At 43.9% G+C, this 13,673-nt stretch overlaps 2 protein-coding genes across 2 annotated transcripts; one reads left to right on the plus strand and one right to left on the minus strand.

Moving 5' to 3' along the window:
• Positions 1 to 123: 123 nt before the first annotated feature.
• asl (argininosuccinate lyase) lies at positions 124 to 9,818 on the minus strand. Its single transcript, XM_084474455.1, has 16 exons — positions 9,586 to 9,818; positions 9,181 to 9,375; positions 6,658 to 6,741; positions 6,231 to 6,287; positions 5,764 to 5,861; positions 5,419 to 5,496; positions 5,001 to 5,078; positions 4,830 to 4,882; positions 4,332 to 4,394; positions 4,131 to 4,245; positions 3,854 to 3,938; positions 3,229 to 3,288; positions 2,884 to 2,967; positions 1,484 to 1,564; positions 795 to 901; positions 124 to 686 (listed from the first exon to the last, which is right to left on the minus strand). The coding sequence occupies exons 1-16, from the start codon at positions 9,598 to 9,600 to the stop codon at positions 542 to 544; spliced, it is 1,398 nt and encodes a 465-aa protein (XP_084330581.1). The 5' UTR covers positions 9,601 to 9,818; the 3' UTR covers positions 124 to 541.
• A 272-nt stretch (positions 9,819 to 10,090) lies between these two features.
• crcp (calcitonin gene-related peptide-receptor component protein) lies at positions 10,091 to 13,534 on the plus strand. The gene is made up of 6 exons (XM_084474456.1): positions 10,091 to 10,183; positions 11,565 to 11,601; positions 11,949 to 12,047; positions 12,136 to 12,230; positions 12,514 to 12,571; positions 12,947 to 13,534. Exons 1-6 carry the CDS (start codon positions 10,176 to 10,178, stop codon positions 13,076 to 13,078), a joined length of 429 nt encoding a protein of 142 aa, XP_084330582.1. The 5' UTR covers positions 10,091 to 10,175; the 3' UTR covers positions 13,079 to 13,534.
• Positions 13,535 to 13,673: the final 139 nt, after the last annotated feature.

Consider the following 13,673-nt stretch of genomic DNA (forward strand, 5'->3'; position numbering starts at 1 on the left):
CACAAAACAGTTATCAAAAATCCCTGCATGCATTGAGAGAACAGCTCTTCAGAGAGTAACAATGTATTCTTATATGTTGGTGCTTACTCAGTAAACCTGTTCAGAGATGTAAAGTCAGGTCCAAACACTTGCATATCTTAAAGGAATGCATCTCCTAAACACCTACTGAATATCTGGCCATGAAAATGTCAACACGGATGTTAATCTATCTATCTATAATATCTATTTATAATATCTCCAAGTCAGCTCATAAACTCAGCCTTGGAAAGACTCAGTATATTAAGAGGTGTGGTCTGAACACCATCGTTCATCGTGGTGTTCAGTTATTGGTCCGCCGTTGGCTACATAGCCAGGAGGGAAATAGACTCCACCAATTGAATCGGCTTGAAGGAACCGAAGGAAAGCGATAAACAAATGAGGTGAGATTGCAATGAATTTTATGGATCAACATAATTCTGATGCTTAAAAGCACACCTCGATAACCCTTGATAAAACAACCAGAGGTAACGGACGTCTCTTGTCCATCACTGGCCAAGCGAGATCACTTGGTGTTGTCCTGCAGCCATCTCCTCAGGTGTTGCACCTGCGCTGTGACGCTGCTCCGGGCCGTGCCACCGGGGGCGCTGTACTGCTCCACACTGCTGGTGTAGTCCCACACGGCCGCCACGTCACGGTCAAACAGGGGGCTGGAGCCAGGGAGGAGAGATGCTCAGTAAACAGGCCGGAGAAACCACATTAGTCTTGAAAACCAAAAGACGGCCCGACTTTGTTGGGACTATCCTGTGTGTGTACACCTTATAGCGGTCAGGTCCTCCACAGTCAGCTGGTTCAGAGGCACGTTCTTAGACTCTGCCTGGAAGACGGCTCTTCCAGAGAGTCCGTGGGCCTCTCTGAAGGGCAGCTGGAACACAACAGGGGGCAGAGTGAGCTGAACCAGGCCTCCCTCCCACGCTCCCACAAGGCCCCTGTTCTACACCACATGGACTGAGCAGCTTCTCCTGGTGGCAAACTGTAGACTAACTGGGGGGGGGGGGTCAAGGAAAACTAGGGCACTTTTAAACTTGGACCCCATTTTACGATCATTTGGGGTCTAATGCAGGTAACAATGGTTGAAATTGGTCCAGTATTGAGTGAGAACACTGCAATCTTTTGGGGAAACTGTACCATGTCACAAAAGGGGCTTGAAAGTGCTTGATTGGCCACCGAAAGGCTTAGATGATATTCTCCCGTTATGGAAAGGATCCCTACAGAGAAATCATTTGCCTTGATCACGGCCTGTGTGTCATTGTGTCCAGCCAAGTCTCGCTCTGGAAGAAGCCCCGCGAGAGTTGACTACAGAACGCGTAGCTTAGTGGCACACACACACACACACACACACACACACACACACACACACACACACACACACACACACACACACACACACACACACACACACACACACACACACACACACACACACACACACACACACGATACTCACGCCCTTGCGGACGAGGTAGTAGGCCAGGTCAGTGGCCAGCATGTCTGGACTCAGGGCTGCCTCCATCACGGGCCGGTTGATCTGAGGAACACCAAGCACAAGCTAGTGACCAGGACACTTCAGGACCCAGGTCACGACACTGAGACGCCATGTCGAGATATAAAGACCGTTCTTTACCCCAAATACAGTCAGCTTGAAGACCACATTTGGATATTATTAACTAGTACATATCCTAGTTCATCTGAAGGTTCTCGCTACTTTAGGAGGTAGAAAACATACTTCTGTAGATGAGGCCAACCGTTTTCCCATAATGCACCATGAAAACACAGACGAGGACTAGGTAAAGGCTAGCCAGCGAGACAAGAATGAAGACGTATGACAGGAACGTCATCTGTAAGTGGAGAGGCTTTTCTCAGGGCCTGAAGTCCTCAATCCTCTCAGAGTGGGAAATGGTTCCTCATTGGCCCCAAGACCTCGTCACTTTGGTCCTACGCCTACTTTGAGGAGCAAACGTTCTCCACAATCGGACGTCATAAGATCACTCATCACTTGTTCAGTTTCCCTGCGATCTCCGCTCCTGCCCCTCTGGGACTTAAAGGGCCACAACCAGATATCTGTAAACGGGCGTTTGCATGTCTTACCCAGATTCAGAGCAGTTGCTTAATTGCCCATTCCTCCTGGTGTCCTGATGGGAGTTCACTGGGTTAGCATTTGCTCTCCGTTAGCCACTCCCAATGACTTGCAGAGCTACAGTAGCCGAGCTCCTGTTCATGTCAGGGGATTGCACTTTGATTTCCAATGAGTTCTGAAGTTTGTCTGAGTTTGCTCATTCAAAACTTGTGCCATTTACAACACAACAACACAGCTAATCTGCCCTACTGACAGGTCACCCTCTGCCTGGACGACCAGAAACGGCAGATGAGCATCACAGCTACCCTTGAAATCACAGCGCCAAATTATCTGTGTGTTTGTAGAGAAACTACAGTCTTGTTGTGTTGGTACTGGCCCTCGTTTTATAAGCAATGATTCTGAACACATAGGAAATCCACTGCAAGTCCATGCAAGCGACTAACCCGGCGAGCTGTAAATATATATGTTAAAGCTGTATATGGTATCGATGTATCACCAATCATTTTTTAAATCTTTATTCTAGGGCTGGCCAACGATTAAAAGTTAATCTCGATTAATCGCATAGTATTGGTGAGTTAACTCGCGATCAATCATACTTTTAAAATTCTATTTTAAATCCACTCCAATTTAGCAAAATTAAGCAAAAAAACCCAGCCCAGCCCTACTTATTCATAAGTTAACTTTTGGCGCAGATGCTAGGAGTCCCTCTGAGAGGCCTACTAGCTACGGGCCGGTCAGGACAACACCAACATCAACAACAACAAACTGACCTTGAGCGTGGACATCACTCCCGTGGTCACCCGAAGCGCCCCGTGAATGGTGTCAAAGCAGTCAAACGTGGCCTCCTTGTCCTCCTGAGAGCCACAACACAGCATCACAGCCTCATTACTACAGCCATCTTGGATCCATCTTGGATCTAACTGTTAGCGGGGGGGGGGGGGGGGGGGGCGGGGGGGGTGGCTGAACACCATCAGTTATGTTGAATGCAACTTTACGTTGAGGGAATGGCTAGAAGAGTCTAGAAATTATAAATACATAGAAGGACATTTATTTGCTCCAGAATCCAACAGCAACAAGCTCTGAACATTCCTGTTCACTCATGCACATGTGCGTACCTGCAGGTCCTTGTTGTAGGCGGTCGGTAAACCTTTGATGGTCATCATGAACCCTGCAAGCTGAGACACACAAATTAAATGGTGAACGGACAGAAATGTACCCAATTATAAAGGGTTTGACAAAACTGTTTAGAATTGAGTGGCCTCTAGCAGAACGGACTGGGCAGAAATTGAATATCATATTCATAATCATGTTTAATTAGTGTAAGCGAGACCCCCTCCGTGCAGACCAAGCTCAATCATACATCATTGCACGTTGGTCTAGGGAGGCTGCTGTCATTTTCTTCAGCACAAGAGGCGTGATTAACGGGCAGAGTTAACTCTGTACGCAATTGGCTGCTTGCCGTCGCTTCCCTGTCGTCATTGTTAAACCAGCCAATGGTGCGCCAGGGGGAAAAGCCAGCTTGGCTCCCGCAAAAATGTATCGAAACTAGAAAGAAATGTATTGCTCTTCTCCAGACCCTTCTGCAGGGCGAACTCAAATCGCCGGCAGAATGGGCGGGGCTACCCAGTCTACTCTGCAGCCTCACTACTAGATGCCACTCAATTCTCCACAATCCACATTCAAAACAAAGGGTCTGGATTTACATTAAGAAAAGGCATTCCGGTTCATTAGGGGTCTTACTCTGCCAAGAACACGACCTGCTTTGCTCCGAATCAGTTCCAGACTGTCCGCATTCTTCTTCTGTGGCATCAGGCTGCTCCCAGTACTACACACACACACACACACACACACACACACACACACACACACACACACACACACACACACACACACACACACACACACACACACACACACACACACACACACACACACACACTGTTTCTACAACCTTCCAATAAGGAACTAAAGACTTCTGAAACAAAGTGAGACCGTCAAACAAACGCAGTAGCCACACCTGTAGGCGTCAGCGAGAGCGATGAAGGAGAACTCCTTGGTGCTGTAGAGCAGCAGGTCCTCCGCCATCTTGCTGAGGTGAGTGAGACACAGCGACGCCCAGAAGAGAAACTCAGCTAAACGGGGAGCAGAAACACAACAGGGTTTCCAGGCTGCCAGTCCGGGGGCTGGTGGTTCTCAGGTGAGTTGCTAAAGGAGCTACCGACGAAGTCTCTCTGGCCCGTGGCGTCCATGCTGTTGATGCTGATGTCGTCAAACTCCAACTCTATGTTCACATGGAGGAGTTACATTATTAAATCACATGCTGCATTATCTTAACAAAGTACATTGCATTGTCTGAATTCTTCACAATGGGCGCAAAAGGTTTTAAATTATCGTGTTTTTTTTTTAAATACTCCATCAACACTAGCAAACATTAGCTATCCGCAACACAAAATTATATTTGAGAAAAGTGCATATGATCCCCGAGGTGATTCAGTTGGACAATATCTCAAAATGAGTGAAGTTGAAAGAACAACTGAATCATCAGCTGAATAGAGTATCATAATTACAGTCTAGACCGTCTACTGATAAACTTTAGCCTCTTAAAGGTTTGACACTGACCCAACACATTTCGTCCATCAATCAGCAGAATGAAACACATCGATGGTCCCACCGAGCTGAACCCCAGCCCAAAGGAACGAGGTTGTGATGCGCTCACCTTTGCGGAGCAGCTCTCTGTCAATATTGAAAGGGGTTCCGGCGATCGCACCGCTGAAAACAACACGGACACGACGAGAACCATTTCATCAGCCTCATAAAAGGAAGACCGGGCCACAGGGCGGACATAAGCTGGGAGAAACCATCACACTCAGCAGGTGGGGGGGGCTACCTGCCAAGAGGAAGTACGTTGGTCCGGGACCGGATCTCCTGGAGCCGCTCTACGTCTCTGCTGACGGCCACGGCGTGGCTGGAGAGGACAACAACCAGGAGGATGACGTGAGAAGACTTGTGAACGAGGCAAAACGGTTCAGAAAGGGGACAACCCATCCCTACCAAAGGGTTAGATTGGTAAACACACTTAACCCTGCCCCCCCAATACCTCTTTACCACACCCTATACCGTGCGTCCGGCATTATGGGGAAGTACACTTATACAAAGAGCAGAGGGATTGAACTAGCAACCAGTAGGTCAGACTTTCTCCACGTCTGGGCTACTGCTGCCACAGTGCCTCTCATACACCCCCGCCCCCCCCCCCCCCCACCCCAAGGAAAAAGTAGAGGGTATGCAAATCTATGCTTCTACAATACCTCAGTATCCAATGGCTCCACCTGATTGGCTGTGCTCTCTGCATGTGGGTGTACCCAGGAAACAGGACATCTATTTCTCTGAAGTGAAGACAGATTAAATGTGGTTAAAGACGATTTTACGAGGGCTTTCAGTGTGCATGTCAATGTGCCTAACCATGTGTTGTATTTAGTAGGACTTATGCTAATTGATGTGTTGGGATTTGATTGGAAGTGGCAAAACACAAACATTAGTGAAAGAAAGCATAATATAAAGTATATGTTTCAGTCCTGCCGACTTGAAGGAGAGGTTGAATATCTTTGCATGATGGCATGAAGGGGTTGATGATGAAGACAATGTGCCCTCACACAGCCGCACGCTCCACCATGGTAGCAACCAGCTGTAGGGCGTCTTCCTTTAAGGTCGCTATGGCGTCACGCAACCAGATCCGCATGTCGGTCACCACCTGAGGCATGGAGACCAGAGCATTAACACCATGGAACACATGCACCATGGAGACCAGGGCATTAACACCATGGAGACCAGGGCATTAACACCATGGAACACATGCACCATGGAGACCAGGGCATTAACACCATGGAGACCAGGGCATTAACACCATGGAACACATGCACCATGGAGACCAGGGCATTAACACCATGGAACACATGCACCATGGAACACATGCACCATGGAACACTTATGCACCATGGAACACATGCACCATGGAGACCAGGGCATTAACACCATGGAGACCAGGGCATTAATACCATGGAGACATGTCAAGCGTCCCGGCCCCCTGAACACTGTGTTCCATCACGGTAAACAAACCAACCTGATCATTTCTGCTCCGGCCGGTATGCAATTTCCCAGCAGGCTCCCCAATCAGCTCCTGTACATGAATATGAAAAGGGTTGTTTGCGGTTGTTTCGTTTCATAATCTGGCTCTCTTTTGCCCTTTTCTTGTCTCTCCCTTCATAACTAATGCATCTTACATACAACACCTTTAACAATTGACACCATGAAGCCTGGCTCTTCAGAACAGTTAACACCATGGAGCCTGGCTCTTCAGAACAGTTAACAGCATGGAGCCTGGCTCTTCAGAACAGTTAACAGCATGGAGCCTGGCTCTTCAGAACAGTTAACAGCATGGAGCCTGGCTCTTCAGAACAGTTAACACCATGGTGCCGGGCTCTTCAGAACAGTTAACAGCATGGAGCCTGGCTCTTCAGAACAGTTAACAGCATGGAGCCTGGCTTTACCTTCAGCCTTCGCTCGTTGGCTGTGTGGATGTCCTCATCTCCGGGCTTCACCTCAAACGTGCCCTTGGCCCACTCTTCAGAGATCTAAGACAGAACATATGTATATTTACATGACATCAACCCAGGGAATAACCTGTGCATCCCAATAAAATAGAATATTGTGGAAAAGTTAATTAATTTCAATAATTCAATTTAAAAAGTGAAACTCAGATATTATATATATATTCATTACACACAAAGTGAAATATTTCAAGCTGGTTAGTTGATGGTTATGGCTGACGGCACATGAAAACCCTAAATTCAGTTTCTCAGAGAATTTGGGGTTATCTATAGGGTTATCATGGATTCAGATTTACATTTTGACAGTCACATCAAATCAGTTACAAAATCTGAATATTATCACCTTAAAACAGTAGGTTTTAAGGTTTAAGTCTAAAAAGACTTAGAGGGCTCATGTTTACCGAAGACTTACAAAAACATGTACATGCCTTTATCACTAGTAAGCTTGATTACTGCAATGGTCTCCTTACAGGTCTCCCCAAAAAAACTCTAAGGCAACTACAGCTTGTTCAGAATGCTGCTGCTAGAGTTCCAACAAAGACCAAAAAAAATGACACCAATTCTTAAATTGTTTCATTGGCTCCCTGTATGTCAGAGAATTTATTTTAAAATCATGTTGCTAACCTATAAATCCCTACATGGTTTAGTTAATTATCCCCAGAGTCAACACGAAACATGGGAAAGCAGGATTTAGTCACTATGCAACAAATGCTACAATGCTTTTTTAACGTAACCTTTATTTTCCATCAATTTTTTTATTTTATTACTTAAATGCTTCTTTTTTTTTTTTACTTTGCCTTTAATTTCCATTTTTACCAGAGAGATACATGATCTGATACCAGAGAGACTGTTGTTCTGGGTTAGAGTCCTAGAATCCGGATTGGAGTCCCAGAGAAAGGACCAAGTTCCTTTAGGTCGGGTTGGAGTCCTAACGTGGGTATCAGAGAGATACATGATCTGATACTGAACTTTGACATGAACATGAACATGAACTTTGAAGGGTTTGAGACCCGAGTTCTGTCTGGGTTAGAGTCTTAGAATCCAGGTTGGAGTCCGAGAATTTGGGTTGGAGACAGCAGAGAAAGGACCAAGTTCCTTTAGGTCGGGTTGGAGTCCCGACATGGGTATCAGAGAGATACATGATCTGATAGAGACTGTTGATCTGATACATGAACTTTGAAGGGTTTGAGTCCCGAGTTCTGTCTGGGTTAGAGTCCTAGAACCCGGCTTGGAGTCCCAGAGAAAGGACCAAGTTCCTTTAGGTCGGGTTGGAGTCCCGACATGGGTATACCAGAGACTGTTGATCTGATCTCAAATACATTGCACTTTCTAAAATGCTTTTTTAACTTTGCCTTTATTTTTGTCTTTTACTTATCTATTATTTTCTTGTATTGTATGACAATGTTTATGTGTGAAGCACTTTGAGTCTGCCTTGTGTATGAAAAGTGCTATATAAATAAAGTTGCCTTGCCTTGACTACATTCAAATTTAGGGGATTTATCAGACTCTTTCAATCAAAGGAAATTATAACCATTCATATATACATGCAACCATGCAAGGAGATAGCCAGCTAGTCTGGAGCCTTTAGGGGGAGGTGTCTTGCTCAGAGAGAGACCTCGACACTCAGCTAGGAGGAGCCGGGGATCAAACAACCAGTAAAAATAGGATTTTTAATACGGAAATGTCAGCCTCTGAAAAGTAAGTTATTGTATAGCCACTCAGTACTTGGTTGGAGCTCCTTTTGAACTTGAACCTCCTTTTGATATTGATATTAAACTTTTTCACAATAATCAGATTTACTGAGATACTGAATTTGGGGGTTTCATGAGCTGTAAGCCATAATCGTCAAGATTAAATCAAGTAACGGCTTGAAATATTTCACTTTGGGTGTAATGAATCTATATAATATACAAGTTTCACTTTTTAAATTGAATTACTGAATTTAATTAACTTTTCCCCAATATTCAAATTTATTGAGATTCACCTGTAGAAGGCTACTGGTTTTTGTTGAGTTTCATATTTGTTTGTCATAATTTGCAGAACAAAGAATAATATATTGGACAACCGAAAATAATCAGAGAATCTATTATTAGTATGCAAGTGAAACAGCTGGCTACAGGCCACCTGCTTCGTCACATGCTGATGTCATTGTTCACTGCATTCTCTACACAACAGGAGGGGGGAATTCTGTCCATGAGCAGATGTATTGAATAACCTGGGAGATAATGTTTAACCGCTGACAAAGACTGAAGTATGTTTGCAAAAAATCGTTAAAGCACACAAAATAAAATGAATACTGGCCAGTCTTCTTAATTTTACGTTTGATTCCAAGTGGGAACATAGTCCCATAGTGTTGAGTCCATCATATAAATTGTAGTAGTGATGGTTGTATTATTAGGGGGGTTGAAATACAAGAATAAAAATGACACTTTGTATACAATGAGTAGGCCTACATGAGTTTACCTGTTCCATCCCATGTAAAATACTGTTCATTTCCTCCGTGGTGACCAGCTCAGCCTTTTCCAGTGCTTTAACATATGCCTTGCTTCCTCTGATGTCCGCATCCCACATCCTCTGGTCATAGGCGATGGATGCATTGAACTTCTCCATGATAGGATCAGTGTTTCCCACAAAACGACCGCCCCAAAGTTTATTTCCCTGAAAAGATTCAGCAGCTAAATGTATAGTACATCAACATGTTAATCAGCACTAGTAGGCTATAATGAGGATAAGATATCCGGGTATTCTCTCAGTTTGCGTGGTCAGACTGTGACCAGCTGTGTACTAAAATAACGAGCCACAATGTACAAATCCACGAGGATATGTGAACAAAACATAGCCATTGAACTGTTGCTCCTTCATACGTACCTCTGAATTCGCCATTTAGTTTAGCTTGTCCAAGTATTTTGGCCGCACTAGAAACAATAACTATGGGGTGTATTAATGTGAATGCAAGTAGTTTCTCGGGTCGGGGTCTCGGGGCAGCCAGCAGGGTTGTGACTGTTTACGAGATGCGATTGTGTTTTTCGTAGGCGCAATCCGGAAAAAGTCCCGCCTCAAACTAGGATTGGACAGGCAGCCAGTCAGGCAAACTCGCACGCTGACTCCGCACGCTGACTCCTAACCCTAACCCTAACCCTAACCCTTACCCTTACCCTTACCCATACCCATACCCTTACCCTAACCCTATCAGAGAAATGCGTTTGACTAACGTTAGTTTATACATTACAATTTAAGTTGCGTACCCTGCGGCCACGTGACGAATTTTAGCCTTTTTGGATTGGATCAGGGATTTAAACGAACGTGATTGGATCATCTCCGGCTATATTCATGATTCATCCGGATTGCGCCTATGAAAAACACATTCGCTTACGCTTATTCGCTTGTGGGGCGGAACCTCGGGAAGGCTGATTGTTTCACCCGAGACGCTTTAAAGGGAACATTTCATCCCCTGCGACATGGAGGTGTAAGTTGATGTATTCTTTCGTTTTTTCGACGATTCAAATAAGTATTTTATGTTCACTATCTGTCTCTCTGTACTATTTCTGTCTCAAATGCCTCGGACCGGATGATAAGATACAGCATGAGGAACAGATATCCGTATCATGGGTCGTTATTATCCATGCATGTTTGGTTCAAATGTGGTTCAAGTAGATGGCATTATATTTTAAATCATTTGGTATAATATATTATACATGTATGTGGGATGTAGTTATAGCTCAGAGTATAGACGAGGGTCTATTAAAAGATTCACATTTGATGGTGTTAACTAGTGATGGCAAAACGAGGCTTCATGAACCAATGAGGCTTTCCAGCCCAAAGGTTCACCAAAAGGTTCATTACCCGAAGCCTCATTGAATCGTTCTCTCTAGTGACACCTGCTGTGCAATATGTATATGACAGACTAAATATGTATGACAGACTAAATTAAGCCTGAGTCAAAGTATCCTGCAATGTCTATAAAATAAACAATTTTTGCCACTGCTACTCAATGAATATAAAGCGTTTGTATGGGAATATCATTTTTTTTGAGTGCTGTGACGTTGATCACTCAAAATAAATACATCAATGATGTACACTGACTGAATGCAATAGTGCTTATGGAACTGGGAGTGAGGAACAAACTGCAACAGCAGAATGGGCAAATAAAAGTTATTGGTTTTTATTAAAAAAAATAAGCTTTTTCAGTGTTGGGGTTTAGCCGATTTCTTTTCTTTGACAATCTACTAATACTATGCTAATAATATTAGCAATTAACAATATTAATAGATAATGATATAGATATATAGATTATATAGATATGTATAGCCTATAAGCCTATATAATAATATATATATTTAATACTAACCCTAAACTCAACTAGCCTACTACTTACACTATTCTAGTATCTATCTATCTATCTATTCTAACCTAATATAATATAGTCTAATGCAGTATAATAATAATAGCTGATATAATCTATGATACAATGACTGAACTTAACCACTAACTCTGACACTTAACCAACGCACACTCTATCTGATCACCAATACCAAACGCCAACTCAAAACCCACAAAATGCCGCGAGGTTCAAACCCTTTTTATGCAGTAGCGAAACTCAAAATGAATCAGTGACGTGTGCACTGAATCCGAGGCCTCGTTTGTCATCAGTCACGTGATTTTTACGGAAACGATACAAGCCTCGAATCGAGGTTTCATCTGGAACGCCTTCTTTTGCTCGACACATGCTCCGACGCCTCGCTTCAAACGTCACATCACTAGTGTTAACCAAAACTTTATGTTTGACTCTAAAAACCAGATGCGTTAGAATGTGATGTTTCACTCCTGCTTTCCTTTGACTTCCCCAGAAAGGATGCCAATGCAGCCATGCTCAGCAACTTTGAGGTAACATGCTATGACAATATATTTGTATTGACATGTAACGAGGCTCCCGGCCTAGACCGTCAGAACAGCTCAACTAATGGGACCTTTTCCTCCCTTATCACACCTTAATAGTTACAGTCCATAGGAATCCCATTTATCTAAAACCCTTGGATGCCTGTGACATTTCCCTTTTACAAGTCATGAACATTCATTGTCTCTGAAGATGCTTGGTAATTGCTGCCTGTGTCTTCCCATGATCATATTTTTCTAAACCAAATACTTTGCTGTCAGGAAATCCCCCGTTTCTGCTGTGTGTAATCCCCTCATGCAAGCCACTACTGAAGGTCTGCTTTTGCTGTGACTGACAGGTGTTCAAGCTCCTGACTGACCTCAAGGAGCAGAGGAAGGACAGCATGAAGAACAAACATAGTGCCGGCCAGCAGAACCTCAACACCATCATGTACGAGGTATGTGCACCTGCTCCTCTCCCCCCGCTTTCAGCATGGCACCCATGCAAAGGATTCACCACTGCTCCACCGCTCTGTGCCTATGCAGACGCTGAAATACCTCTCCAAGACCCCCTGCAGTCGGCAGAGTCCGGAGACGGTCAGAGAGTTCCTCACTACCATGATGCCCCACAAACTCACAAAGTAAGACCGTGTCTATGAAGTGGCCTGAAACATAAATATCAAACGTAAATGTACACCAGCAAAATCCTGGACATTTTGACAAATTGTTATTTGTATTGTTTTTTTTGTTTTTTATTCTTTCTGAAAAGAAAATGCGGATGAAGCAATAACTTAACTATATCCATCAACAATTGTGCTGTTGAAATTAAGATACGGCTCGGGAAACGTACTATGCAAGCTTAAAATGTGGCATAAGAATTCTGCATTGGGACATATTTGCAGAGCCTCATAATTGTGTTCTCAGAGCGGAGAAACTGCAACTGTTGAACCACAGACCTCTGACAGCAGTGGAGATCCAACTGGTGAGTAACTTCCAATCAATAGAAGGTGCTGTAAGATAACGTCATGAAGAGGGAGCTGAACTGCGCCCTACGTCTCTCAGGCATTAAGACAAGCAAGATGGATTCCCTGAACCAATTACTAATCGCTGACTGATAGCTATGGCATTTCTAACGGATTACACTCAAATATATGCACTTTTCATGTATTTTTTTTTAATGTATTTTCAAATGCATGTTTGTCAAATTTGTCAAAAAAAACGAATGCAATAGGATTTGGTAGGACCACAGATGAATAAAATAAAAAATGTCCCTGGGTAAGCCGGCAGGGTGTCCTTGATCTCCTGACCTCGGGGGCCGGAGGTAGCCACCCGCTCACTTTCTTTGTGGACTCCTCAGATGGTGGAGGAGAGTGAAGAGCGCCTGTCAGAGGAACAAATCGAGGAGCTGATCCAGACGGTCACGAGCGCCCTCCCCGGGGACCCGGAACAAGAGGGCGCAGCAGAGGCGGACGTGGACCAGGGACTTTGACCCACTCACCTCCCGGAGGGACACACTCTACATACACTCACATTGGGTTCATTTGTGTCTACTCTCCATTAGCGTAAAATGCACAAAAGCAGAAGGAATCGCGTGACTTACGAACAACAATGACATTAGATACTGCATTTGATACACTTTTTCATTTTTTAGTTCACCTAAGGGTTCAAATGACAATTAATTAAACCCAAAGCTTGAAGTGAGTTTATATTCATCAATGTTTGTATATAATTTCTGGATAATAAAAACTTAGTAAAGTCGTGGTGCCATCAATGGGTTACTGCGATAGAAGATAGAAATGAGTCTGCGTCACCATCTGCAAGGTCTCCTTAAGGCATTGGTTCTCAAAGTGCGGCCCGCGGCCCACAGAAACATTCCTGCCGGCTGCAATGACATACAGATGTAAGTTTAAAAAAAAAAAAAAATGATTTAGAATTTTTTTTTTTTCTAAATAAGTTTTTATTCTGAAATGCACACAGGACTGTTATATCCCAAATTCGACTGTATAGGGCAGAGAACCCCAGGGATTATGTGTTAATGTTTCTCAAGGTTTTCTCTAGTTTTGCCTAATTTGTTATTTAAAATG

Source organism: Micromesistius poutassou (assembly GCF_964030765.1).
Source record: "Micromesistius poutassou genome assembly, chromosome: 10".
Taxonomy (NCBI): Eukaryota; Metazoa; Chordata; class Actinopteri; order Gadiformes; family Gadidae; genus Micromesistius; species Micromesistius poutassou.